Below are 27,683 nucleotides of genomic sequence, written 5' to 3' on the forward strand. Positions count from 1 at the left end.
TCTGACCTGATCCCGTCTCGTTGTGTGGGCGGGGAAAGTCTTGAGAAAATATCGGTCACATAAGTTATGTGCAGTAAAGCAAATAAAAAATAAGAAAACGTTCTTATTATTTATTTTTGTTCGCTTTAATATCAAGATAAATTGCAATAACGGGCAGTACTTTGTTAAAATATCGCACTTTTTAGATAATGTAAGTTTGGTTTAACGTGGTTTGCAAGCAATGGGTCAGGCATCGGATCGGCCATGTGGACCGGGTTTGGTCCCATAACTTTGAACTAGGCTTAGGCGCACCCACTGAATGGCTAAGTCATGAGCTAGTCAGGCTCACATCAGAAAAGGACCCAGGATGGGTCAGCTTGGTTTGACCCATCGCCCACCATTGAATTGGGTTAGGTGGCCAAGTTGCATCCTATTAAGACGTCGGTCAGCCCCATCCAAAATGCATCCTATTAAGACCTAGCTGGAGCTGGAGCCTCCTTACTTACCCTGCCAAGCTATGTCACAGGGACACAGCATTGTGGCAACGTGTCTATAACGGTACGAGCTGTCACGAACAGACATGCTGACACGGACACCGACAAATACAGGGATATTTAATAATTTTTTATCATCTAATGTTTTTATATTATTCAAGAAAACGTTTTTTTTTTAAACGCTCTCCAAAAACCATAGAAAGCTCAAAAAAAGAAGTTAAGAGGATCAATGCAGTATAAATTGGTGATGTATTTTTGTTTATTTGAAATCATTATGTACTGGTAGGGGTCTGCCAAACCCCAGCTTGATTATCCAACAAAAAAATAATAATTTATCAAAAAGTTTTTTATAGATTAAATTTAAAAAAAAAACTTGTCCTTACATCTTATTTTTCAAAAAAGTTCCGAACATGCAAATTGAACCCGCATCATCACGAGTCAGCTTGTACTCGTGTCTTTGCCACGTGAGTGCCAAGTGGAATAACAAAACGAAAGAAATGCAACATCTATAGCCAATGATGATTGAGCGGCGTTTTTTATCTAATGATCGACCGGGCTCTATATATTTTATTTTGTTATATTTATTTAGTAAGTAATAGATTTTAGTTTATAATTTTTTTATATTTAAATACATTTTTTAAATATCTAAAGATCAATGGTTGACAATACTTTGTACTGTAAAAATGTGAGCAGTGCATTTTTTATGTTTCTAAAAACATGTCTAGAGGTTATAGAATTATCATGTAAAGCATATCTCTTATTAAATATATAATAAAGAATAAATATATAATGAAACACTCAAACATTAGAAAAAGAAGAGCCGCCTAATCATCATTAGTTACAGATGTTACACAAGCTACCTGACTGCATCCTACCAGATGGTACCCGATTGCCTGTGAATTTTTTATGTTTTTTCAAAATTCTAACTTTAAAGATGATTTGATTCTTATTTTTATAAATTTTTAGGCTTCAAATACTGTTTTTTCCATCCACATTAACATCTCTAACAATATAGGAAACCGATCCTTTGTGCAAGTGAAACCAATACCAAACTTGGTTGCATGTGTTGTGTTTGTCATTGTATCCCTCTCAAATAAGGTGATAATAAGATCTCTACAACCCCTCATAAACAGCTCTTATATATGCTGATCTATCTCAGATCAACTGAAACCATCAGTTGGCTTCTCTAACTTCCATTGAAGTTGTCATGAATGGTTTTTTTTCTTTAATCTAAACTTAATTTTTGTGCTTTTTATATTAATTTTATGATTGACATATTAGCCTGAGATTGTTTGGTTATTGTTTTGAAAGTTATAACATTTTGCTTTCACATGTAGCTTAAGACATTGGCTGATTGCTATAAGTATGCATGGTGACATTATGTAATATTTTGATTTTTAAAGTTGCTGCTTTTCCTTTTATTCTTGAATTTTCTTTTATCTTTACACATATGGTGTCATTATTTATTTTTATTTTTGAAAGGCAAGCTGGGATTAGGTAGACCCCTACCAGTTATACAACCATACCATTGGGTTTTGAACCTTCAATGAACCTGATGTGCACTAGCTGCTCCTATCAGGCAAGTTGTCATTATTCTTATAATATAAATGATGATATCTATTTTTCATAAACTAGCATCAATTTCATTATAAACTCGTACCATCATCAAATAAACCATGTACCAAAATAATATATATTAGAAACTCGTACCAAATTTTTCTAATACAAGTTTCAGCGAGAATGTAACCAAAACAGGCCTCACATACCATACTTGTATCTCCCGCCTCTGACCACTATGGCAAATACATTCTCTAAGGAGTTGTTTGATGGCGCATCAATCGTGTCTCAAGAACATGAAATGATCGTTCTATCCCCTATTACTAAAAGAACAAAGACGAAAGAAACGGTTAACATAAAAAAAAAAAGATGGGGGAGAAGAGTCCCCCGACTCTTTCTCTCTCTTATACAATATGCAGACGATATGCTAGTTTTTGGAAAGGCTTCACTACAGCAGATGCTTCGCGTAAGGCTTATTCTCATGTTTTTTGCAGTTTTGTTCGGACTGAGGCTCAATAAAAATAAGTGTTCGATCACGCTTCTGAATGACTATCCGACCAGTCAAAATGCAATAAAAAAATTTTAACTGCGCTTTAGGGCCATTGTTGATCAAGTACTTGGGGCTCCCCCTACAAGTCAAGCCAACCTCTAAAATATCATGGGCACCGGTTGTTGACAAGGTGTGTCTTAAGCTCCAGTCTTGGTGTGCCAGATATTTGTCTCTTGCAAGCAGGATTACTTTGATCAGACATGTTTTCTCAGCGATTTCAGAATTCTTCATGTCAATTTATGTCATTCCAATCAACGTTGAGCAACAACTTAAGCGCGTCCTGTCAAGTTTTTTATGGCGTGGTGTAAATGGACCTTATAAGAGGCACTTGGTGGGATGGGACTCCACCGTTATGCCAATGACTATGGCTGGCTTAAGAATTTTTGCTTTGCGTAAAAAGAGTGTGGCATTGGCTGTGAAGCAGTGTTGGTTGGCTCATACTTCACAGGATGCATGTGCAAACTTTCTTTGACTGAAATATGGTCTAATTGATTCCCTTGCTGTTCGTCGAGGGGCCCGTGGACTATACACATCGCATTTGAGGAAAATATGGTTTAGGGCATTGCGTTTGTTTTTTGACAGAGATTTGGACGTGGGGGTAGACAGATCTTAGCTTCAATGCGCAATCTCAAATGCGGGAGTTTTCTAAGTCCGCAAGGTCTACCGTTCTCTTTTACTTTCAGGTTTGGGCTGAATCGCCAAAAATGCTTTATGGGTGAAGGGATCATCTCTGAGGACCAAGGTATTGGCTTGGTTGATTCTTCATGACCGGATACAAACCCATAACAATATCAAGAGGATCTGGTTTCAGTTTTCTAGTTGGTGTTGCTTTGTTGACAGGCTGAAGAAACCACACAACATTTTTTTGGGTCGTGTGAAGTGTTTTGAGAATTTTTTTCTATAACTTGGAGGGCTCCATCAATTGTTGTATGGGATGGTTGCTTTGCGTTAGATCTTATCCTTGGGTCTGCTATAATTAGACGTGAAAAGAAGTGGAGGACTATTTGGAGAGTTTGGTTATTTACAGTGTGGTGGTTCATATGGATGGTCAGAAATGATGCTACTTTTCGGGATGTCTCGTTCAACCTTAACTGTTTGACTCATAGGGTCTTGGTTGATGTGTATGCTATCTTACGCATATATCTCAAAGAAATGCCTCTGCCTCCAACCGATCCTCATCTAGATGTTTGTGGTCCTTGATGAGTTTTCTATTTTGTGTTCGGGTTTTTCTATTTTTGTGTAAATGGTGTTTTCATGTTTTGATGTTGTGTTTGTGCTTGTGGAACTCAACGCTTTGTTGAGTTTCACTTTTAAGTAATGTTGATCGCTTTTTGTCTCTCTCTCTCACTACAATAAAAATAGTCATTAGCGATGGAAGTTTGTGCCGGGTTTTTTCGTCGCAACTTTGGGGTGAATTAACGAGAGAAAAAATATGTCGCTAAAATTTGTAATATTTATGAAAATAGCGACAAAAAAACTTTCGTCGTCAAATCTGTCACTAATTAGCGGCGTCAACTTTTTTTGTCGCAATACCCGCGACATTTAGCGATGGATTTGGCGACGGAGTTTTTTCTGTTGCTACGTAGCGATGATGTTAGCGACGAAAATATTTCGTCGCTAACTGGTCATGTAAATTTGCAACAAAGTTGCGACGGAAGTAGGCCGTCGCCAAATCCGTCGATAAGTTTCCCGTAAATCCCTAATCATAACCCTTCTTTCTCTTTTTTGTTTCGTCTCTCTCGCCCGACGCACTCCCTCGGCCGCCGCCCTCTCCTCCCCGACGCACTCTCCGGCCTGTCGCCCGTCGCTCCCCGGTCTGCCGTCTGTCCCTCCCCCAGCCCATCGCCCCCCATTCTGTCACCCGTCCCTCTCTGGCCTATCGTCGCTCGTCCCACCCCCGACCCATCGCCGCCCAGCGTCTCCCAGGTAAGTGGTTCATTTTTTCCCCCTGTAGGGGTCCCCCCCCCCCTGTGCCTCGTTCTTTTTTTCCAGCAGGGGGGGCACCTGCCTCATTTTTTTTTTCCGGTAGGGGGTCGCCCCTCTGCCTTGTTTTTTATTTCTGGCAGGGGGGTCGCCCCCTGCCTCTTTTTTTTTCGATAGGAGGGGGCGACCCCCTGCCTCTCTTTTTTTCCGGCAGGGGGTCGCCCCCCTTGCCTCTTTTTTTTTCGGGTAGGGGGTCGCCCCTTCTGCTTCATTTTTTTTTTCGATAGGGGGGGCGACAGGCCGAGGGCGCCCGGCGATCGCCGGGTTCCTTAACCACGGCATCACCCCGTGCCTGCCGCTCTGAGGGACGATCACTACCTTCGGAGACCTCGTGTCGTGGTCGTACATCGTTGGCTTACTGACTGGTCGGACGAACTCAAAAACCTGTTGGGCTGAACAGAGAGGTGGTCGACGCCTGGGAGGCATTTCGTCTCGCCGGAATCCCATCCGACTTCGATATTTATTCTAAATTGTTTCCTTTGGACAGTGGGTGACTTCATTTTAACACAGTGTCTCTTGCAGATTTCTCAAAGGATCTCGCTTGTGTCCCGCCACTCGTGGTAAGTAAGTGATAAAAATAATGCAAATCGGGTAAATACTCATGGTGAGTAAGTGATGCAAGCACATCACATGTTATTTAATTTATTGGATGCAACACTTTACTATTCACACACTCACTTAGTTGTTGATATCTAGGACTGCTTTGTTGGAGTTTGAAGATCATGCTGAGCATGATTTTAATGCATGAGAATAGAAGTGTTTTTATTTTTGGAATACGGATTTTATGCTAGGCATGGTAGTAGTTAGCGGGATATTGGAGTGTGTTTGTTGCAAGTAGATGTTTGAATTTTTTTTGATATGTATTGCAATACTTGATTTGATTTGTTTGAATGCATTGAAATACTTGATGTGAATGATTTGAAACAATTTGAATGTATTGTATGACATTTTTTATTTGTTAGAATATGGTTTGTGGAGCTTAAAGTGGTCATTCATCAAGTAGTAGCCAGTCTCAGTCTTCATCTTCACAGGCTCCTTTGATAGGTATATCATTTAGCTAATTAGATGCATGATTAGTTGAAATGTGCATTCTGAGAATTTCTAACGTATTTTTTTACAGATGATGTTTCGCTTGTACATGACCCACCTACACCAGTTGATCATACAAGTCAGGAGCCAACACGGGATGCAAGGTCTTCTCAGTTTGGCATAAGAAGACACTTTCGAATAATGTATATCGATAATCGATCGTAAGTATTTCGTTTTCACTTATTGCATATCTTATTAATATTGTATATTGATATTTACTGTGTACCAATTCATGTGCAACACGAGGTTCGAGCCACAAGAAGTAGTACACGATATTAGAAATTCACTACTTCAACATCTACCAGAATCGATCGCTCAATGGAAAGAGTATCCAAAAGAGGTGATAGACAGATTATGGTCCTTATTCATGGTATACAGTTGTTTGTCATAGTTAATGTGTTTCATATTTAATTATTTGTTATATTCATGTCTACTAATTTTCTGAAAATATTTGTAGGCTTCGAATCTCTTCGCTACTACGATTGAGGAACATGATGCAAGGAAGGTGTGGCAGAAGGTGGCTGTCAATCGATTTGCAGACATGATGCATAATATGAAGAGTGCAACAAGAAAAGCATCTAGCGGGATAGATGATCCACTGCAGTGGAAGGGCCATGGACCTCCTACTATCATGTCAGATGTTTGGGATGCAATGTGTGACAAGTGGGTTGGGGATGCATTTCGAAACCGCTCAACGAAAGCTGCACAAAATCGAGCAAGCATGCCCGAAGCCCATCTACACACAGGTGGATCTAAGACTTTTGGGAGCCACCTGAAGAAAATGGTAACTCATTAATATATAAACAAATCAATTTTATAAGTATTGTTGCAAACCTGTTAACTAAATCTTTTATCATTTTACTTCGCAGGAAGCAGAAAAAGGAGACAGTGTGTCATACAAGGATGTGTTTTTTCAAACACATAAACGTAAGACCACGAGTGAGTTTGTATCGGAGAAGGCGAGAATGACAACGATATGTATTTATTGTATTAATAATCATTATAATATATAAGTTATCATAAATATTGTAATTCTTAATTATTAATTCATACTGTAAACATTATTTTGTATGAGTCATATGAGCAACAGATGGTAGAGCGATATGGCAATGACTCTACTCATCATCCATCATTTGATCCTACAGCATGGGTGACTGCAGCAGGTGAACCCAATAAGGGTCGTGTGTTCGGGTTTGGGAGTAATATGAACACCTCACCAGTCGTCTCTTCCTTCAGTCACGTCTCAGAGACTTCTCCCGTCAACATCAGCTCCAAGCATCCGACTGATTCTTGGGATGATGTACGCCTGATCGTTAAGGACACAATGCGTGACTACTTCCATGAAACAATTGTCGACGCTCTCCGGGATGAGTTCAACAATTTTTTGCATAACAGGGGAGCTTCGTTTGCAGATGCCTCTCAGGTATGAAAGTTTCATGTGATGTATTGCATGTCGTTAGATTTCATATAACTTTGATTGCCTTAACTTAGGTGCATTGCATATAATTTATTTCAGTATATTTTGTTTATGAATACTGATCTTTTATATAATATTTTAGTATAATATTTTTACTGCCTTAGAACACAGATGAGCATGATAGAATCACATATATCGTTTTTTTACTGCCTTTGAATACATATGAGCACAATAGAATCACATATACAATTTTTTTACTGCCTTAGAACACATATGAGCATGGTAGAATCACATATACAGTTTTTTGACTGCCTTAAAGCACATATGAGAATGGTAGAATCACATATACAATTTTTTGACTACCTTAGAGCACATATAAGCATGATATAATCACATATACAGTTTTTTGTCTACCTTAGAATACATATGAGTATGATAGAATCACATATACAGTTTTTTGACTGCCTTAGAGCATATATGAGTATGATAGAATCACATATACAGTTTTTTTTTACTGCCTTAGAATACATATGAGCATAATATAATCACATATAAAGTTTTTTTGACTGCCTTAGAACGCATATGAGCATGATATAATCACATGTATAATTTTTGCCTGCCTTAGAACACATATGAGCATGATAAAATCACATATACAGTTTTTTGACTGCCTTAGAGCACATATGAGCATGATAGAATCACATATACAGTTTTTTTGACTGCCTTAGAACACATATGAGCATGATATAATCACATATACAGTTTTTTGCCTGCCTTAGAACACATATGAGCATGATAGAATCACATATACAGTTTTTTGACTGCCTTAAAGCACATATAAGCATGATAGAATCACATATAAAGTTTTTTTGAGTACCTTAGAACACATATGAGCATGATATAATCACATATATCATTTTTTGCCTGCCTTAGAATATATATGAGCATGATAGAATCACATATACAGTTTTTTTACTGCCTTAGAGCATATATGAGCATGGTAAAATCACATATACAGTTTTTTTGACTGCCTTATAACATATATGAGCATGATATAATCACATATACAGTTTTTTTACTGCCTTAGAGCACATATGAGCATGGTAGAATCACATATAAAGTTTTTTTACTGCCTTTAGAACACATATGAGCATGATTGAATCACATATAAAGTTTTTTAACTGTCTTAGAACACATATGAGCATGATATAATTACATATACAGTTTTTTGTCTGTCTTAGAACACATATGAGCATGATTGAATCACATATACAGTTTTTTTATTGCCTTAGAGCACATATATATAAGTATGATAGAATCACAAAAATAATTTTTTTACTATCTTTAGAACACATAGGAGCATGATTGAATCACATATAAAATTTTTTTACTGCCTTAGAACACATATGAGCATGGTAGAATCACATATACATTTTTTTGACTGCCTTAGAGCACATATGAGCATGATTGAATCACATATAAGTTTTTTTTACTGCCTTAAGAACACATATGAGCATGATAGAATCACATATACAGTTTTTTTACTGCCTTAGAACACATATGAGCATGATAGAATTACATATACAATTTTTTTACTGCCTTAGGATACATATGAGCATGATAGAATCACATATAGAGTATAATTTATTTCAGTATATTTTGTTTATCAATATTGACCTTTTTTTTCTCGTGTAGGTTGTTGGCAATAATCAGCGTAGTGGAGCTGAAGGACGGATCAAGACAATGAACAAGTGGACGCACAAAATCTTGGCGATGATTAGATTCATGTGTTGATTTTGTTCTACCTTCTTTTTGTTTCAAAAATGTAAATGTTGAATTGTAAATAATTAGAATTTGTGAATTTACAGTGGATTGATTAATTGTTTTAGTTTCCTTTTATACGTATTTTGATGTGTACTTTATTTTTTATTCACAGGAAATATAAATTGTACATGAAATAAAAATTGTATCACGATAAATTTTTTCTCGATATTTAATTTTTAAATATATATATATATTTTAAATTTTTTTCTTGTTTGTGATGGATTAGCGACGAATATATCTGTCGCTAATTACTATTAGCATTGAATGTAGCGACGGATTAGCGACGACTATAAATCCATCCCAACACCAAAATCGTTGTATAGTAACAACGTCCTTGCGATGGATATTGTCATTCGTTATTCCGTCGCAACTTAGCGACAAAACTGACGACAAATACATTATGTTGCTACTTAGCGACGGAATGGGTGACAGATATATTTCGTCGCTAATTAGCATCGAAAAATTCATGATGAAAGCTATCTGTCGCTAAGCTGTTTAGCGATGAATTAACGTCGGATTAGGGACGGATTTAGGTCGTCGCTAATCCACAGGTTTCTTGTAGTCTCTCTCTCTCTCTCTCTCTCTCTCTCTCTCTCTCTCTCTCTCCTGTGTAGCAGTCGGGCCTCCCCCTCGATGCCCTCATCTTCCTACTCGGAGAGCAACAATATCAATTATGGTTGCGGCGGAAGCAAAGTTGGCATCAAGGATAACATTTTTGAGTCGAAGGAGACCAACCCATCTCTGCCCTCGATCGGTTCAGCCAATTACCAGGCCATTCTGAAACAGCGCCTCGATCTCGGTGTGCCACAACCGCTCTGGCCCGAGTACGAGTCATTACTTTGATTGCTTTTAGATCTTTGGTTTTTCTTTGGTGCTGAATAAATTTGCAATTGAATTCTCTTCAAAGACGTCAAAAAGAAAATGTTCCAATCAGATTGTGATTTTAGGGTTTCCCTTTTTGTGATTTTATTGATTTTTTGAAAATTGTTTTGATATTTTGCGTTTTTGGTATTTTTTCATGAATATTCGGTTATCATGTTTGTATGATGGATTTTCCCTTCTTCGTTTTCTTTATTTTTTTCATTTTTAGGTTTTTTCCAAAAATTAGGATTTTTAAATTTAATTTTATGTTTATTTTTTTTACAGTTTATGATTTTTTGCTTTATTTATGATTTATTTTTTTATTTAAGGTTTTATGATTTAATAGGGTTTGATAATTTGTTTTTTATAATTAATTTAATTTAATAGGATTTGAATTTTTTATGATAAACTTTCATATTAAATCATTTATAAAAAAAATATCAATTTTTGTTTTTTTCAAAATACCCAAATTTTAAATATTTTTTAGTTTTAAATCCAATCCTAGAGTTTAGATTATGAACTGGAGATCATCTTAACATTTTTTGGTGTTATCCAATTCAAAAAAAATTAGTTTCAAATTTTAAACATTTTTTAGATTTAAATCCAATCGGACATTTTTTAGTTTCAAATTTTAAACATTTTTTATGTTAAATCCAATTCAATCTAACATTTTTTAGTTTTAAATCCAATATGAGATTTAAAACAATCCGAGTTTTAAATCCAATCCAATCCAAGATTTTAGTCTCAAATTTTTTTTTTTATATTTAGATTTAATTGGAGATCCATATCCAGGGTTAAAATCCACAATAAACTTGTTAAAACATGGATAATGATGTGTGGATCAAGTCATACGATTGGAGGCTAAGTTATCCGACTGTGTCTACAAACATTGAACTTTGAAACACAGCTTTCGCGTACCGATGAAACAAACATTGAACTTGATGCAGTTGTTACTCAATGAATAGAATGAGTGCTTTGTCTGTTTTGTTATTCTGAACTGTAATTTAATGAACAACCCATTAAACATAACCCGAAGGTATTTGCAAGAAATATGTTAAAGAGGCTCCTGTGCTTTTACAAAGAGTACATAACTTTTAGTACTCAAAAAAGTCAACTTTGTTGCGTAGTTGAAAGGTTGACCGCTTGTTTAAAATAGCCTTAAAGTCTACGTGGAAATAAGACATTGGCCGAACTTAAGCCTGGTCATGTGGGTACTTGACGTGGTGGATCTCAAGACTGAGACTAGGGATGGCGGTGGACCGGGGAACAACGCCTCCCCCTGATTGGACCGAGGATAAAGGGCATGAAACGGGGATGGAGGTGGCCATGAAGGTTAAAATCTATCCCCGTGCAGGGATGAAGGCGGGAATGGACTTACGCTTTTCCCCTCCTTGCCCCGTCCCCGTCTCAATCCCCACCTTGCCTCATCTCCAATCCTTCAAGGGATGACTATAGACCAAGGGGAAACTGCTCCCCACCCCGCCTCGCTCCCGTTTGGACCAGGGATAGAGGACATGAAATGGGGATGGAGGTTAAAATTCATTCCTGTGCGGAGATGGTGGCAGGGATGGAGGTTTGGATTTTGAAACGGGGTGGGGTGGAGACCTTGTCCCCTGTCCCTGTCGTGGTGCACTGCCATCCCTAACTGAGACAGCTAGTCATTTGTACAACAAGCTAAGTATAGCTGGAGCTTGGATCGGTTAAAGCTCCGTTCAACCTCATTCATTTTATAAAATGAGGTAAGGTTGTGCTCAAACATGCCCTAGATTAGATAAACAAACTTGAATTCAAACACCAATTTAAGCTCATAAACTTGATTAGGTTTGTTTAGTATGTACATAGACCAACACTACAAGAAAAATGTTAATTAGCGACGGATTTTTTCCGTCGCAAATTAGCGACAGATTAGCTAGAGAAAACTTTCTTAATGAATCCGTCGCTAAGTAGCGACGGATTAACGATGAAAGTTGTTTCATCGCTAATCCGTCGCTAATTAGCGACGAATTAACGACAACAAGTATTTCGTCGCTAATTCTCAATACAAGAAAAACATTTTAGCGAGGGATTTAGCGAGGGAAATTTTCCCTCGCTAATCCGTCGCTAATTAGCGAGGGATTAGCGAGGGAAAATTTCCCTCGCTAATCCGTCGCTAATTTTCGATTTAAACCAAGCGCGAAATTTTCCCTCTCTCCCTGTTTGAAATTTAAATCGACCGCGCTCGATTTAAACCGAGCGACGTCGGAGAGCTTATTGGAGAGCATGTACATGAGAGTGGAGGACGGTGACGCCGGAGGACAGTCGGCGATCGCTAGAGGACGTCGGCGCCGGTTGACGGAGGACGACAATGCCGATTCACGGAGGACGGCGACGCCGGAGGACGGTCGGCAATCGCTGGATGATGTCGGCGCCGGTTCACGGAGGACAACAACGTCGATTCACGGAGGACGGTCGGCGATCGCTGGAGGACGTTGGCGCCGGTTCATGGAGGACGATGACGCCGGTCCACAGAGGATGACGGCGACGCCGGTTCACGGAAGATGACGGTGCCAGTTCATGGAGGACGGCGACGCCGGAGAGCACCGGTTCATGGAGGACGACGACGCCGGTTCGCGATGAGGCAGAGCGATCGTTATGTGCATGCAATGCCTGTCGGGTGCGGTATAAGTCCGGCTTAGTGCTGCCGGAATACCGCCCGACAAAGATCAATTTTTTTTTATTTTTTTTTTAAAATTTAGCGACAGATTAGCGACGGATAATGTCCGTCGCTAATCTGTCGCAAATTAGCGACGGAATTAACGACAAATAATTTTTTTCGCTAATTAGCGAGCAAAAAATCGCGATGGCCTCTATCCATCGCTAATCCGTCGCTAAGCCGTCGCTAAACAGTTTAGCGACGGCTTAGTGACGGATTAGCGATGGATAGAGGCCGTCGCTAATCCACGGTTTTCTTGTAGTGCAAGGCCGGGAAATGAGATGAGCCAATCGTGGCCCGACTCGTGTTTGGCTCATAAAGAGCTTGTACTAACTCGTGAAATAGGCTCAGCAAATCGGGATTGATCAGCTAAGCTCGACTTGTATAGGGTTGTTAACTAATTAATAATAAATGTAGTTTACAAATATTTTATATCATAAAGCCTAGATAAACGAGGTTCGAACTTGATTAGGCTCATCATAAAATTTAGCCGAGCTTTAACACCCTCTAGTTGGTCTGTTCAACTCATTTACCTGCCCCAATTATAGATAACATTGTTTGCACGGGATAAATGCATTTATTGGGTGCATCTCATGTGGAATCAAATGTGATTTGAAGTCATATAATTTGGAATCACACATTGGTTCACCTCAAATCACAATCATTTCTGGTTTGCATGAGATTCCAAATCACATTTAAATGCAACCAAATATACCTTAATGCATCCTTGACTAGCTCAAGCTCGAGGAGTTTTTGCGTGCTTGTGTCAAGATTGACTAGCTCAAGCCCGGGTTTGCAATGTAATATTCAAGTAAAGCTGAAACAACTAAGGCTCCGTAGCGTTTGGTTAGCCATGGTTAGAGGCCTGTCCTGTTTCACAGGAAGTGCTTTGCATGGGGCTCATGTTTTCTCGTGGGAAAACACTTTCCCTAGGAGAGCTTAATGAATTTGGTCTGATCTCACAATGGGTTCGGGATTCGGTTGAAAAGTATACCCCTATGGTATTCTATCCACTCAAAACAGACAAAATCTGTCGAGTTTCAAACGAGAAAGATAAAAATGAGTCAGACTAGACCCGATTATGTCCAGAATCTGATTATATTTTTCATCCCGTTTCAATCCAAATCCAAATGTAACCTACCATCTTTGTTCTGGATCTATCCCGCATTTGGATATACATTTCAAGAATCTGAACTCGGACTTGGATGGGCCATGATATCTGGGTATGTTTGGTAGCATCTCATGTGGAGGAATCAAATGTGATTCAAAGATATGATTTCAAATCACATATTCCATGTGATTTGGAATCACATAAGAGCAGGGGCGGAGCTAGGTAGAGGCCAGGGTGGGCACGTGCCCACCTTGACCCAAAGAGAGATAGAGAGAATGGGTTGCGGGGAGGGAGGGAAGGGCACAGCATTCGGGTCAGGGTGGGCACTACCCACACTGACCCAAACCCCCTATTAAGGATTTTCAGGTCAGGGTGGGCACTGACCTTGACTGAAACCTAATATGGTCCGGATTTAGTGGTAAAGAAGGATGTCTAATTTGAATCTAGGTCAAAATCAAAGGGTTCAATTCATGGAGCTGGTCATGGTTTGTGAAATTTCATTCAGACTTGAGTTTCAATTAAGATCATCAAATTTTCAATGTAAAAACCATAAAAAGTATTATTTTACCGGGTATGAACTGATTTTGGTTTATGTAATCCTCATAGGACTCAGGTATGCTTTCCATGTGGTGGGCCCGAACTGACTTGGGTTCATACTCGGTATAGCACTTCAAAGTAAGATACGGGTCTGAACCCACCCAGATCCGACCTGTTGACAACCATCATGATCTTTCATTTTTAGAGTGAGAGAATCATAGTTGGTAAATCGGCGAGTCAACTGGGCCGAATCTTAACTACCATGTTGAAATGTCATTTTTTAATAATTTTAAAATATATTTAATATATATATATATATATTTAAGTTATATTTATTACTATATATAATAAATCACACTTAATATGTTATTTTTTATATTATAAATTATAAATTATTTATTTTTAACAAATTAAATAAAAATTCTTGACTTGCTCCCGAATTGACTCGCCCGAGTCACCGAGTTGTATGTGCCGATCCAAAGTCCCGAGCATGTTGTATTTATTTATTTATTCTTTTAACCACAGCCAAATCATGGCCCAAGTGGATCCCTAGAAGTAAGGGTTGGTTTCGTCATGGCTTTCTGGCACTTAATTTTTTATCATCTCTTATTTCATTTTTTAATTTATTTTTCTGATATCTTTTTTTTCAGACAAAAGAGAAAAAAAATCCATTGTTCTTTTTCTGTAAAGATAAAATAGCATTTTCTCATAGAGAGAGAGAGAGAGAGATTCTGAGCAAGGAATCGGAAACCCTAAAGTGGGGATCGATTTCTTTCTCCTATTGCTCAAAAAGGTCGACTTGGTTCCTCTATTGGGGTTCCCATCGCTCATAATTTCTTCTGGAGGAATTTCTATTGGGGCGCATATGAGGTGAGTACCAACGTTTTTCTTTAGTTTTTATTTGATTTCTCATGTACCCAATCAGAATTTTTTTCCTTCTTTTTCTGAGGTCTATCTGCTAACCATAATTATAAAGCTTGGGTTCTTAGTTTTTCTTTTGTCCCCTTTGTTTCTGCTTTACTTTCCTGAAATTTCTCGTATATTATTCATTTTTGAGGGTTTATTTGAATTGGGTGTCTGAAAATTTTGAGATGAGTATGCGGATGGCTTCTCGGGAATTAATGTATATATCAAGTTATTGTCATATTTACCATTATTTTGAGCAATTATTATGCACATTCCCTCTTTTTGTCTATTTTTTGTTTTTTTATTTTTGTTGGAATTTAATCTATCTTGAGAATGATAGTTTTTTTTCCACTTTGTTGGTAATCTAGTTTAGAGTTTTTTGTGCGGCCCTTCATATATTTTTCATCATTATATCTGACAATTTTTTAAATGTTTGGATTTGGAGCAGATTTCTCACTTGGTTTGAGGGAAGTGTGAGGTGGATTTGTGTCAATTGAGTTTCTTCATGGCTGAATTTATGTTTATTTCCTTCTTAATTTCTGCTATGTTGTTATTAGTTTGACAAAATGCCACCTGTTGATGTTAACTTTTGTTGTATTTTTTGTTGAAGTTTGATCTACTTTAGTAGCAGGTTACTTGCAGCTCAACCTTTTATTGGTTTTCAGAAACACCCATATAGTTTACAGCACCTTTCCTTTTACTTCTTGCATAACATCATACTTTGTTTGGTTAAGATTCTGAAATGCCAACGTGAGTTACAAGCACCCATGAATTTGGTTGGCTAGATTTTCCTGCGTTTGGATTCTTATTGGTTTCCATTAAGGGAGGAACATGTTTTTATATCAATATAGAAAAACATATATTCGAAAAGTACAAAAAACATAAAGAAAAAATACAAAACATTTAAAATTTTTAAAAAGTGATAACATGACAATATATTCAATTTGTCACTTGATAATGCATGCGTTTTCCTTTTTCTGTTTTTAGTGAAAAAAGATTCTCCGATCGTGTTCTTGCTGCCTTTTTTGTGGAGTTAGTATGCTGGTTCTTTTTTACCTTTTATCAATGGTTTATAACCATTTTGAGGGTCTGATTAGTATTTCTATAGTGGTTGCATGGCATATTAATGTTGTAATTTCTTATCTCAATAGCCATTAAGTGTTGATAGCTTGTTCCACCTGAATTTGTAAGACTTTTCTCTGTCTAATTGTGTGAAACATCTTGCCCTCTCCTTAATTCAGTGATCTAGAACTTGTGGCTAGAAATATTGGGGAAGAAAACATGTCAATGACACAAGGAGAGAATAGTTCCAGTGGCCCTTCTACGTCATACCCTTCCAGTCGGATTCGGCATCGTAAGCGCTCATATGAGGTTTGTTATAATAGTCTTGCAAAATGTTTGTGTTCCTTGCTCTTTGATTTTCTTCGGTATTTTATCCTCTTGTTTTTTTTAGTTCCGTTGTTCTCCCCATTATATGGGGAAATGTCGAGGGTTTGAATTTTTACACTTGATCTGTTCTGTTGCTGTGCAAAGTTTTTCTGTTGTTTTTAACTGTTGTTAAACTTGATTGGATAATTTATGGTGTCACCTGTTTTATTTCCGTTGTTTCTTTTTTTTTTCTTTGGTTACTTATCATGTAGCGGCGCAATTTCAACAACACTGTCGATGTAGATATTTAACTGTGCTGGATATTTTACAGTTGGGTTGCCATATCGATGGACATGCTTCCTCTTATTTAGTATTAAATACCTTTAAAAAAAGGATTGGTCTTTCTTGTGCTCTTCTAACAGAGTCCTGAAGGTTCATTAGTTGTAGAATATTCTGTGTTAGTATTAAGTACCACATCAGTCATCGAAGTGGTAATTTGATCTGCAGTTGTTGTTTCAGTACTATATAATTCTAATGGTCATTAACTGAATTCAGGTTCTGCATGAGGAAAATAAAACAAATGGAAGTCATTTGCTTGTTGATGATCAAAACAAGTATAAGTCTATGCGAACACGAGCATGGTCATCTGTGTGGATGCTTGTGGGATTCACTTTTATTATTTACATGGGGCATCTCTATATATGGGCAATGATTATAGTTATCCAAATTTTTATGGTAAGGGAGGTTTTCAACTTTGCAAGAAAAGCTCATGAAGATAGGGATCTTCCTGGATTTAGGCTTCTTAATTGGTCGGTATTCCATCCTCTACGTAAAATAACCTCACCTTTATTATTATTGTTAAACATATTTGAATGTTTTCATCAGCAGATGGAGATGCTCATTTGTATCTTTTGTGTAACTATTCTTTCTTTCTTTTTTCAGGCATTTCTTTTTCACAACAATGATATTTGTGTATGGCTACTTTCTCCGGAGGCAGCTTGTGAACACAGTACTCTCGGATAAATTCCTGCATCGGCTCGTGAGCAGCTTTATCAAATATCAGTTGTTCATTTGCTATTTCTTTTACATCTCAGGCAGGTTATTTTATTCCATAGTGGAGTGACCTGAAACTTTTGATTTTTCTTCTTGTGTGTGTGCATCTAATATGTTAACATCAGCAGGTGTTCATTAATCTTGGCTTTAATCCAATAACGTGTCTATGACTGAGTTTGTGGCTAATCAACATGCTTGTTATGTCTTTTTTTTTATGCCCATGCTACTTTGCTACAAAAAAGTGATCCTTTATACCACTTGATTACGTAGATTACAATAATCCCTCACTGATTGTGATGTCTGAAGATGCCATTATGGATGTTCTCTAGGTTGTACCTGTGTGTGTGTTTACTGTTTACCCCCTGCATATACTTTGCTTTTATATGTCATGCTTAAGCACTGCCTAACATTATGATTCTTTGTCGCTGATGTTTCCAGGCTTTGTATGGTTTATACTTACTTTAAAGATGAAGATGTACAAGTATCAATTTGGGCAGTTTGCTTGGACACACATGATTCTTCTTGTCGTGTTTGCACAATCTGCATTCACTGTGGGAAATATATTTGAAGGAATTTTCTGGTAATTGGTTCTCACAAGTCACTATATATCTTATTGTTGTCATTTAGGACTCCTGTAGTTTCACAAGTTCAGTTCTTACCATTATAGTCCCTTTTTTATTTTTCCAGTTTTTCATGCCCTTTTTTATGAATCATTTGAGTTTTCTTTATAGAATAGGCACCATTGATTGCTCTCTTTTCAGTGAAATATGTATATGAGATACACTTTCATTGTTGCATGTGTGACAAGGTTCTTCAGCCAATACTTGTTATTTGGTTGCCATTATTTGGAAGAAAAATTCTAGCATTTGATCTTGCAATCTGCAATTTTTCCCCTTCCATTTGATGTTCTATCATATTATGATGATTGATGACTATATTGAATCTTACCTGCCATACATCCTTGTAGTGCACTTGATCGACTTGCAGGCATAACTGATTGTAGTGCCACTATTTTTCTGTGCATAGCAGAGAATTGTTATATTCATGTGTGGCATATTGATTTGGGGTCTAATTGTGCATACCAATGACCTTTGAGGCCTATTTTCTCATATTTATGTTTTTGATTTGGGGTCTAATTGTGCATACCAATGGCATTTGGGGCTTATTTTCTCATATTTATGTTAATTCAATGCTTTTTCACAATTTTTTGCTTCTTCTGTGCCAATTGAGAGCATTGTAGTGGAAGCCTCCTTAGAAGCATTGTTTTTACATGACTGGCCCTGATCTTTGTGGGGATATGTAACTCAACTATCACAGAATGTCTGTTTGTAAATTGTTTTCATTGTTATAATGTCAGTGAAATCTTGAATTGAATTTCTATTCTTTGCAGGTTTCTTCTGCCTGCATCACTTATTGTTATCAATGATATTGCTGCCTATATCTTTGGGTTCTTTTTTGGCCGAACGCCATTGATCAAGTTGTCTCCAAAGAAAACTTGGGAAGGCTTCATTGGAGCATCTGTGACAACCATAATATCAGCATTCATGGTGAGTTTCCCCCTGTTTGGTTTTTCTTGACTGCTTTTTTGGTTTATAAATATTGGCCTTGAGATGAGATGTTGCTCTTTGTGGCTTAGACGTGTACCAGTTGCCAATTTATATTGATATTGAAACCATGTGGGCACTGCTGATAAACATACATACACATACTTGCAGTTTGCTGCCTTCCATTTAACAAAAATGAATGCATTGTGCACATTAGACTGTTTCATTGATCATGTGTTGTCACCTCACTGATGATGACAGATGCTTAAGATGAAGCAAAATTAAATGCTTTTGGTGTCAACCTGAGGCAATGCATGAAGATCAGACCCATAATTGTGCTAATGTTCTTTGTATTTCTGTATAGTTAGCAGATTTTCTCGGGCGTTTTCAATGGCTAACATGTCCAAGGAAAGTAAGTCTCCATTCCGAGATGCTGTCTAAACTATGAAATTGTGCACACCTAAAGGTCTACATGCATGTTCAGATCTTAATCATGATAAAATTATTTGCAGGATTTATCTACAGGATGGCTCCATTGTGATCCTGGTCCTCTGTTCAAGCCTAAATTTTACTCTTTTGGGATGTTGCCTTCCTGGGTGAGTGATGAGAAATTGGCTCATTTTGACCACATAATGCCCATGGTTGTTCTTTGTCATTTTTCCTTTTAGTTCCTGGTTCATGGACCAATCCGAAATTCTGACTGAAGGGTGATGACTGTTTGTTTGATCCTGATATGATTAGAAGAAGTCTTTTGTGATCTGAAATATGGGATATTGCTCTGTAGATTTTTGGGGTTGAGTGGTCTGCAATCTGTTTCATCTGGTGTTTGACTTCTCTATCTAAGAATAGATGTATGTTCTTGTTCAATCCATTTTGATGTGATTTTTGTGGGCCATTTCTATGTCCTGTTATGTTACCAAGATCATTAGTTTTTTATTTGTTTGATTTTTGTGATGCACTCAATATTGTTTGTTATTTTGCCCTGCTTGTGGGCATCACATTTGATTAATACGTTACCTATTGCTTGTTTGATACAATAGAACACTTCTAGATCCCATTAATGCTCCATCAAATTGTTGGTATTTTGGATGCTTTTTGAATATAAAAGTTTTTGTACAGAAACTTGTCTATCCCCATGCTTAAACGCCATCTAAGCATTACCTTCTTTTTCAGTTTCCTTGGAAAGAGGTGACGGTATTGCCAGTGCAATGGCATGCTTTAGCACTCGGTCTATTTGCATCAAGCATAGCCCCTTTTGGAGGTTTTTTTGCAAGTGGTTTCAAAAGGGCATTTAATATTAAGGTTGGCTTTTTACATGTCTAATTGGATGTCAGTTATTAATGTTGTGTTACGAATTTATATGTATTTTTAAACTAATTTCATCTCTTGTGCAGGACTTTGGTGATAGTATTCCTGGGCATGGTGGAATTACTGATCGAATGGACTGTCAGGTGAGTCATTCAGATTATACTGTTGTATCTCTATATTGACACTGCTGTCGAGTGCCAAACTTTTATGTTATTGAGTGCAATCATGAACATGATGCATGCTTCCACAAAACTTTACGCAATGGTTGTTCACGTAAACATCTCAAAATTTGATGGGATTAACAAAGTAGAGAACTGTGTGCATTGTTTTAAAATTGAGACGGAACTATTACATCTGTTTGAACATCAATCACATTCATGAGTTGCCAACGCAGTGCAGTTGTATTGCTGATGTTTTTATTTTCTGAATCTTGGCCTGCTTTCTTTTTCTTATTGAACTTCCCCAGATGGTGATGGCTGTTTTTTCTTATATCTATTATCAATCGTTCATAGTGCCTCACAGCAACACGGTTGAGATGATTCTTCAACAGGTACAAGCATTGACATGCATTTTCTACACAAACTACTTTTCACATTCATTGTTATTTACAAGCTCAGATCACTATGGCTGCTTTTGTGCACCAGATCTTGGGCAACCTTTCAATTGAGGATCAAATCGACGTGTACAGACAGCTTGGAGATATTTTGCTGGCATCCCAACTGAACGACTCTTACAGTTTACCCCTGTAACATGATTGTTTTGTTGTGTATATAAAATTTTATGTCCATGTCCCAGTTTACAGCATTTATTTTGGCTCCATCTATCGGGAAAATTTGGGCAGTTTCAGTTCTGCTTTGGTTCTTCATTTTGTTACTTTTTTCTCTTCCTCTTCTGGTTGGTGCCAGACAGAAACTAAATACGTATTCTTTTATTTGGCGGAATGTGAGTCATGGAAATCGCTTCCCACCCAGATTCTGCCAATACCTTTGAAAACATATGGTTAACCATCTAAGGCTGAAGCTGGTTCTACACTGTTGGGAGGGAAACAAGTTTGTTTCTTCCGTGATCCCAAGCAATACCTTACTAGCACTGAGGTTTAGGTCGTGGGATGCATGGTTGTTGATCCAGCCATTATGCCTACCAGACTGCAAAACTACATGAAATATGCACCATGCACTGCGGCAAAGTATTGTTATGCCCTCACTTAAACCATTTGAGCATATCGGAAAACTTATGAATTTCAACACTGCTGATGTGACCATTGATCTTATTTTGGCTTGTCAATGAATTAAATAAACGTCTAATGTACAAAATTATACAACCCAAGTTCCTCTCTCTCTCTCTCTAAAAGAGGGTCCCCTAAGACCAAAACATCCTTACCAGTAGTCTTTACATGAGCATGCACCATCCTTCATACGATGGAAGCGAACAGCATCTCTCAAGATAATCTCCCTAGACATGAGTTTTGAAATGCGCTTAGAAACTTCATGGCAATCATCGCACGTCCTAAGGTTCTTCATGATCCTTATGGGTATATCTGGCGCCGTTCTTATAATTCCATATGCAATAGCCAACTTCTTGCAATGACTCTACAACACATTCTCCGTAACATCATCTTCGACATCTTTCGGAACCGCCATGTACCCATCTCCCTTCATCTTCACCATCAATTCCTCTAATTTCTGGTATATTTTCTCAGCATCTGGGTGCCCTGTATCTCCTGCTATGAATACATGAACATGATTCTCGATCTCAATCGAACTCCATCCAGGTGGTTTCTTCAGGCCCTTATCATTCATCAATTCCCTCACTTGTTTAACTTCTTCTCACATGCCGGCCTCTGCGTATATGTTGGAGAGCAAAACATAGAATCCTGCATCATCGCACCCCAGCTCAAACAGTCTGTCAGCTGCATACTTGCCGAGCTCAACATTACCGTGAATCTTGCATGCACCCAACAGGGCACCCCAGACACCAGGTGAATCATATCTTTTGCCTCGTCCAATTGCCCAGCCCGGCCAAGCAGATCAATCATGCAGGCATAGTGCTGTGAACTCGGGGAGATTCCATGAACCTTGACCATACATCGGAATCATCCCTGCACGACTACATGCCGTCAGAACTCCAATATAGGTGATATGATTTGGTTTAACTCCACTGCTGAACACCTTATCAAACAATTCCAAAGCTTAGTTTCCACACCCATGCATACCATAACCAGTAATCATGGTACATGCAACCACACTATGTTTGGCATTTCACCATAGACTATCCTCGCAGTTTCCAAATCGCCAGATTTTTCATAGACATTAAGAAGAGCAGTCATGACAAACTAATCAGACTCAAACCCGTTTATCAGAACATAGCAATGAGCAGCCTTACCCATATGCAACATGCCCAACCGTGCAACCGCTGGCAGCACCGCCACTAGGCTCAAGCTGTTCGGCTTCACACCCAATCTCTGCATCTTGGAAAACATGCTCAATGCATCACCCACAAAACCATTCTCTGATAAACAAGATACCATGCTGTTCCAAGCAACCAAATCTCTTTCAGGCATTTCATCAAAAGCTTAGGCAGAATCCTCCACTTCACTACAATTTGCGTACATATCCAAAAACACAGTAGATAACAAAGTATCGCACACTAACCCATCCTTCTCGGCTTGTGATGAGCAAAGTGCAGAATTGGATGATAGTGATGATTCTGAGTATACCATGTTGGGTGAGTCAGACCCAGAAACGATATGAGATAACCAAATTAGTGATGCTTTCAAACAAGTATTGGTGGGTGAAAATGATGCGCTAATGACATTTGAAAAGTCAAACCCTTAGTTCTCAATAAACAGATTCTCATTTAATGAAGAGCAATTAAAAATAATTATTGCAGAGGCTTCTCAATTGTATGCTGAGTTTCACAATGAAAAGCTTAATAAATGCAATCAGTTCTAGTGGCTATCAAGGGAGTCAAACGATTAAAAAATTATTTGCGGCAAAAAGTTTACTGATCTTGAACAATGTCACGAGTTTTTGAGAGATCATGTGATTATAAATAACTTTTAAAACAAAATTTGTGAAGAGTTGTAGTAACATAGTCATTCTCGTATGTACAAGAAAGAACACATGGGCTATGCTAGATTGTTGCTGAAAAATCCACTGCACAAAGATACACTGAGTAACAATTTTTAAAGTGAATAGGTATCAAAGCGAGCATATATGCGGTGGATCAATGGACAACTTTGTTGTAAAAAAAAATATCTTCGAAGTTGATTTCGCATATTATTCATAAATGGTTATACGATAACCTGAAAATAACTCCAAGAGAAATCATGAATGATGTCAGTCGCGATGTAGGTATGGAGGTTTCTTACAAAGAAGGATGGCGTGGACGTGAATTAACTAGGTTGATGTTATATGGTTTATTCGAGGAGTCCTTCAGAATGCTTTCCACTTATTGTCTTCATTTGATAACGACTAACCCTGAATTGATAGCATTCATTGAGACTGATATGGACAGTAGATTTAAGTATGTGTTTCTATCCATTCAGTCATGCCCCTGTTCTTTATCAAATACACCCTCAAAATTAATATAAGCATGATTGCCACTGTGACCTTATGAGGGTTAAACTTGACCGCAAAACCCTTTTTTATGAGGGCTAAAATAGTATTGAATTTTGTTCCATGGATGTCATAAACAATACATCAATTAATAAGACATTGGTGCCTAAAACGTTAATTTTATATGAACCAACACTCATAACATCACTATAGGTGTTGTTGCCCATATAAATATGGTGCTTTTCAAGTTTGTATTCTTTCAACTCGACTGCCCCTTGCTTTTAGCAATATGCCTTATTGCTCCTGAATCCACATATCATTCAATCAGTTCCTAATCAGTGAACAAGCATTTCGATATGACACAAACTACATCTTTCTCCTTATTGCACCTGCCATTGCTCCTGTTGTTGTTGTTGAATATGTTCTTGCAGGCACGACAATTCCTTTTGATATGTCCCGGTTTGCCACAATTATAACACTTGATCTGAGGAGATGATACCTACAGCTTGCAGAATATTGGACCATTTTTATTGAATTTATCAAATTTATTATTTGTTTTTTTTTAATTGTGGGCATTTAAATTGTCCATAACTACTACTTGGAGCATCCTTAGCAACTAGCAATATATTATGCTTATCTTTGTTCATATGTTTCTGTTCTATAGCTAGTTGTATGGGCAATTTGGATAGTTCAATGAGATGTGCTCAATCTCATAGCAATGGTGACCATTTTCCAAGAAGGGGGTAAGATGTTAAGGATTATAGGGATCTACATGCGATCATGGATCACATTTCTCACAACTACAAGGTCTTTAGTCATAATTAGCATGTTGTTCACATAATTTACCACATTATCCTCTTCATTCATTTTTGCAATTTTTTTTATTGCACCTGTATTGTGAAATTATGTCTCATATAAATGCGCGATTAGGTTTTTTCTTTCTTTTTCTCATTTGTATCTGGAAAGAGCGGTAACTCCAATCCTCTTTCCTCTAGAACCCAACCCTTTCAGCGATTCTCGTGAAAGTTTGTCGCTCCACCTCATGCAAGGTTGTGGTATTTTTCTCATCTACTTCTCCGATTAGCTATTAAGGTTGTAGTATCTTTTTATTTTTCTTGTTTATTGTTTAGTGTTTATGATCTTTAGGGATTTTTGCATATAGTTACTTATTTTTGTCTATTGCTTATCAATATTCGGTGGTTTTGTCAATATTTAACTTTGTCTAATTGGGACTAGGGTTGACTGCACAGAAGCATTCAATTAGTTAGATATGGTTGTGGTTGACTATGCACAAACATTGAATAGGGATTGGTTGTAGGAGCATTGTGGTTTATTATGGGTTGTTGATTTTTAGAGTTGTTAACTGAGTAATACATTGTGTGGTTGGTGTTGGCAGTTATGATAGTTGTTGAAATGATATTTGTAAATTACTTTAGCACTGAGAAACCCCTTTGGAGATCTATAATGGTTTCTAAAAACAACAATTATAAGAAATGTGTAGCATTAATGTATCGTAAAACTTAATATATAGAAGAGTTAATGGTTTTGTAGTATAAGTGCACTCTAAAATTAGATGGTGAAGATATATGGATACATCTTTTGGATCACAATAATGTAAAATCAATGTTATATAGGGGCAACATTTATTTAGTTGCTAGTAAAGCTACACAAATCGATAATATTTGCGAAGTTAAACAAGAAGTTGGAGGACACATAGTTAAACATCAGGTGGTAGTCTGAAGTGATGTACAGGTGGTAGTCTGAAGTGATGTACAAGACATGGTCAATAGTGATGTACATGAATACAATGATAAAAATCATGTGAATAATATGCATCTATCTCATAGCTATTGAGCTCACTCCTCTAGTGAACATCTCACTGTTCCCAAAATTTAATGATGAGAGAATCATTGCAAGTGATGTGAAACCACCTGGACAAACCAGTGTCGATGATCTTTATCTAAGGATGTTGTATGACACCCAACCTTCCAATGCAGATGACAAATTTAGGTAAAGGTTAATAGTCTTTTTAATTTATGCTTGAACTGGAGGTGTTATTTTTTGAGTTAATCTTAAAAGTTGAGAATGCAAGAATGTTACATTTTTTGAAGCAAGAGTTACTTTGTGCAATCGATCAATCATTTTAATTGTTTAATATCGTATACAGATTTTTTTAACTTATACACTTTATCTTCTTAACCATTAACAACATAGTTGTCTGGTTGTACCATAAAAATGATTTTCTTCATATGATCATTCAAGAATGCAATTTTAACATTCATCTAATATAGATATAGATCATAATATGCTACAATAGCCAAAATTATTCTGATGGATGCAAACTTTGCAACTGGAAAATATGTATCTCTATAATTCACTCCTTCCCTTACGAAAAACCTTTCACCACTAGACAAGCTTTAAATTTATCAATGTTTTCATCAGACTTATATTTCTTTCTTAGAACCCATTTACACCCAATGAGTTTTCCTCCCTTAGGCAAATCTAATAATTCTGAGATGAGTTTTTTTAATAGACTTAATTTTTTCATCTATGGATTTTATCAAGTCTGATGATTCATATGAAACAATTGCCATTTCATCCAAATCTATCAAGTAACATAGCTCCTTAGCTAAATACACAATAATCATCTAAATAAGATAGAAGAGCTCTTGTCCTTTTATGACCAATAATAATTTGATGCGAAGACGAAGGAGTTGTATCTGAAGGTACATGATCTCCTGTATGGTCAAAATGATCCTCCTCAGTTGATTCATTATCTAACTATTTAATATGATCATCAATATCAATAAGAACATAAAGATAATTGTCTACGTCCATGAGAGCATTACCATTAGCATTTTGATTTTTCAAAAAGTCAATATCTCTGCTTTCAATAAGACTGATACTCGGATCATAAAACCTATAGCATTTTGATCAAGTTGGATATTTAATGAATGTACATCTAATAGACCTGATATTCAACTTGTCTCTTGATTGATCAAAGATTTTCACATGTGCTACATAACCACCTTCGAAGATGACTTAAGTTTGGCTTTCTAACAAACTAAAGTTCATAGGGAGTTGGGATTATAGCCTTGTAGGAAATTTGATTTAGGATATATATAGTTGTGCACACAGATTCTCCCTAGAACACTTTAGGCTCAGATGCATTAAACAACATAGATCGGACCATGTTCATGAGAGTTCTACTATATCTCTCAGAGACACCATTTTGTTGTGTTATTCGAGGCATTATTGTAAGTCAAATAATTCTATGTCCTTGACAATATTCTTTAAATTTATTTGACGTATATTCACCACCTCAATTAGACCTTAAAATTTTAATATTGCATCCAAGTTGCCTTTTCACTTATAATATTCTTTAAATTTATTCAATGCCTCAGACTTATTCGACATCAAGTATATATATTCAAATCTAGAAAAGTCATCAATAAAAGTAATGAAGTACTTCATTCTTCTGTGGGTCTGAACTTTAAAGTGACCATAAATATTCGTATAAACTATTTCTAATAGTTCTGATGCTCTAATAACTTCTTTTGCACAAGGTTTTCTGATTATTTTTCCATATTTACAAGACTCGCATATATTAAATATTTTTTTATTAAAATTTGTTAATAATTTGAATCTAACCATTCTCTTCATCTTATCTAAACTAACATGTCTCAATCTTTGGTGCCAAACATTCACATCAATAATTAAGGCACTATCAATATAAGTAAAAGAAATAGAAGCTTTATTCAAGTATATGACACCTTTCTAAAAAGAAAATACATGGGTATTTTATTGTCTATCCATACTATTGATGCCTTCAGTGATATTTTGTGATATGTTT

The 27,683-nt window shown here is 37.0% G+C and overlaps 1 protein-coding gene across 2 annotated transcripts; it reads left to right on the top strand.

Annotated features, from left to right (window-relative positions):
• The first annotated feature begins 14,811 nt into the window (after nucleotides 1-14,811).
• Nucleotides 14,812-21,119, top strand: LOC149836438 (phosphatidate cytidylyltransferase 1-like). 2 transcript variants are annotated; one of them, XM_090006989.1, is made up of 13 exons: nucleotides 14,812-14,964; nucleotides 16,242-16,371; nucleotides 16,924-16,982; nucleotides 17,109-17,177; nucleotides 17,311-17,462; nucleotides 17,860-18,001; nucleotides 18,812-18,968; nucleotides 19,330-19,377; nucleotides 19,478-19,561; nucleotides 20,139-20,267; nucleotides 20,360-20,416; nucleotides 20,740-20,823; nucleotides 20,918-21,119. In XM_090006989.1, exons 1-13 carry the CDS (start codon nucleotides 14,960-14,962, stop codon nucleotides 21,020-21,022), a joined length of 1,221 nt encoding a protein of 406 aa, XP_089863115.1. In that variant the 5' UTR covers nucleotides 14,812-14,959; the 3' UTR covers nucleotides 21,023-21,119. The 2 variants fall into 2 exon arrangements, with proteins under 2 accessions (XP_089863115.1, XP_089863114.1); XM_090006988.1 differs by having other exon boundaries at nucleotides 16,924-17,177.
• The last annotated feature ends 6,564 nt before the right edge of the window (nucleotides 21,120-27,683 follow it).

Source organism: Nuphar pumila, chromosome 5 (assembly GCF_984573655.1).
Source record: "Nuphar pumila chromosome 5, dmNupPumi1.hap1.1, whole genome shotgun sequence".
Classification (NCBI taxonomy): domain Eukaryota; kingdom Viridiplantae; phylum Streptophyta; class Magnoliopsida; order Nymphaeales; family Nymphaeaceae; genus Nuphar; species Nuphar pumila.

Bases quoted from the DNA above. Each gene is read 5' to 3' on its own strand.
- LOC149836438 (XM_090006988.1), top strand. The intron at 19,378-19,477 runs GTAAGTCTCCAT...AATTATTTGCAG, and splicing joins GGCTAACATGTCCAAGGAAA to GATTTATCTACAGGATGGCT. The intron at 19,562-20,138 runs GTGAGTGATGAG...CTTCTTTTTCAG, and splicing joins TTGGGATGTTGCCTTCCTGG to TTTCCTTGGAAAGAGGTGAC.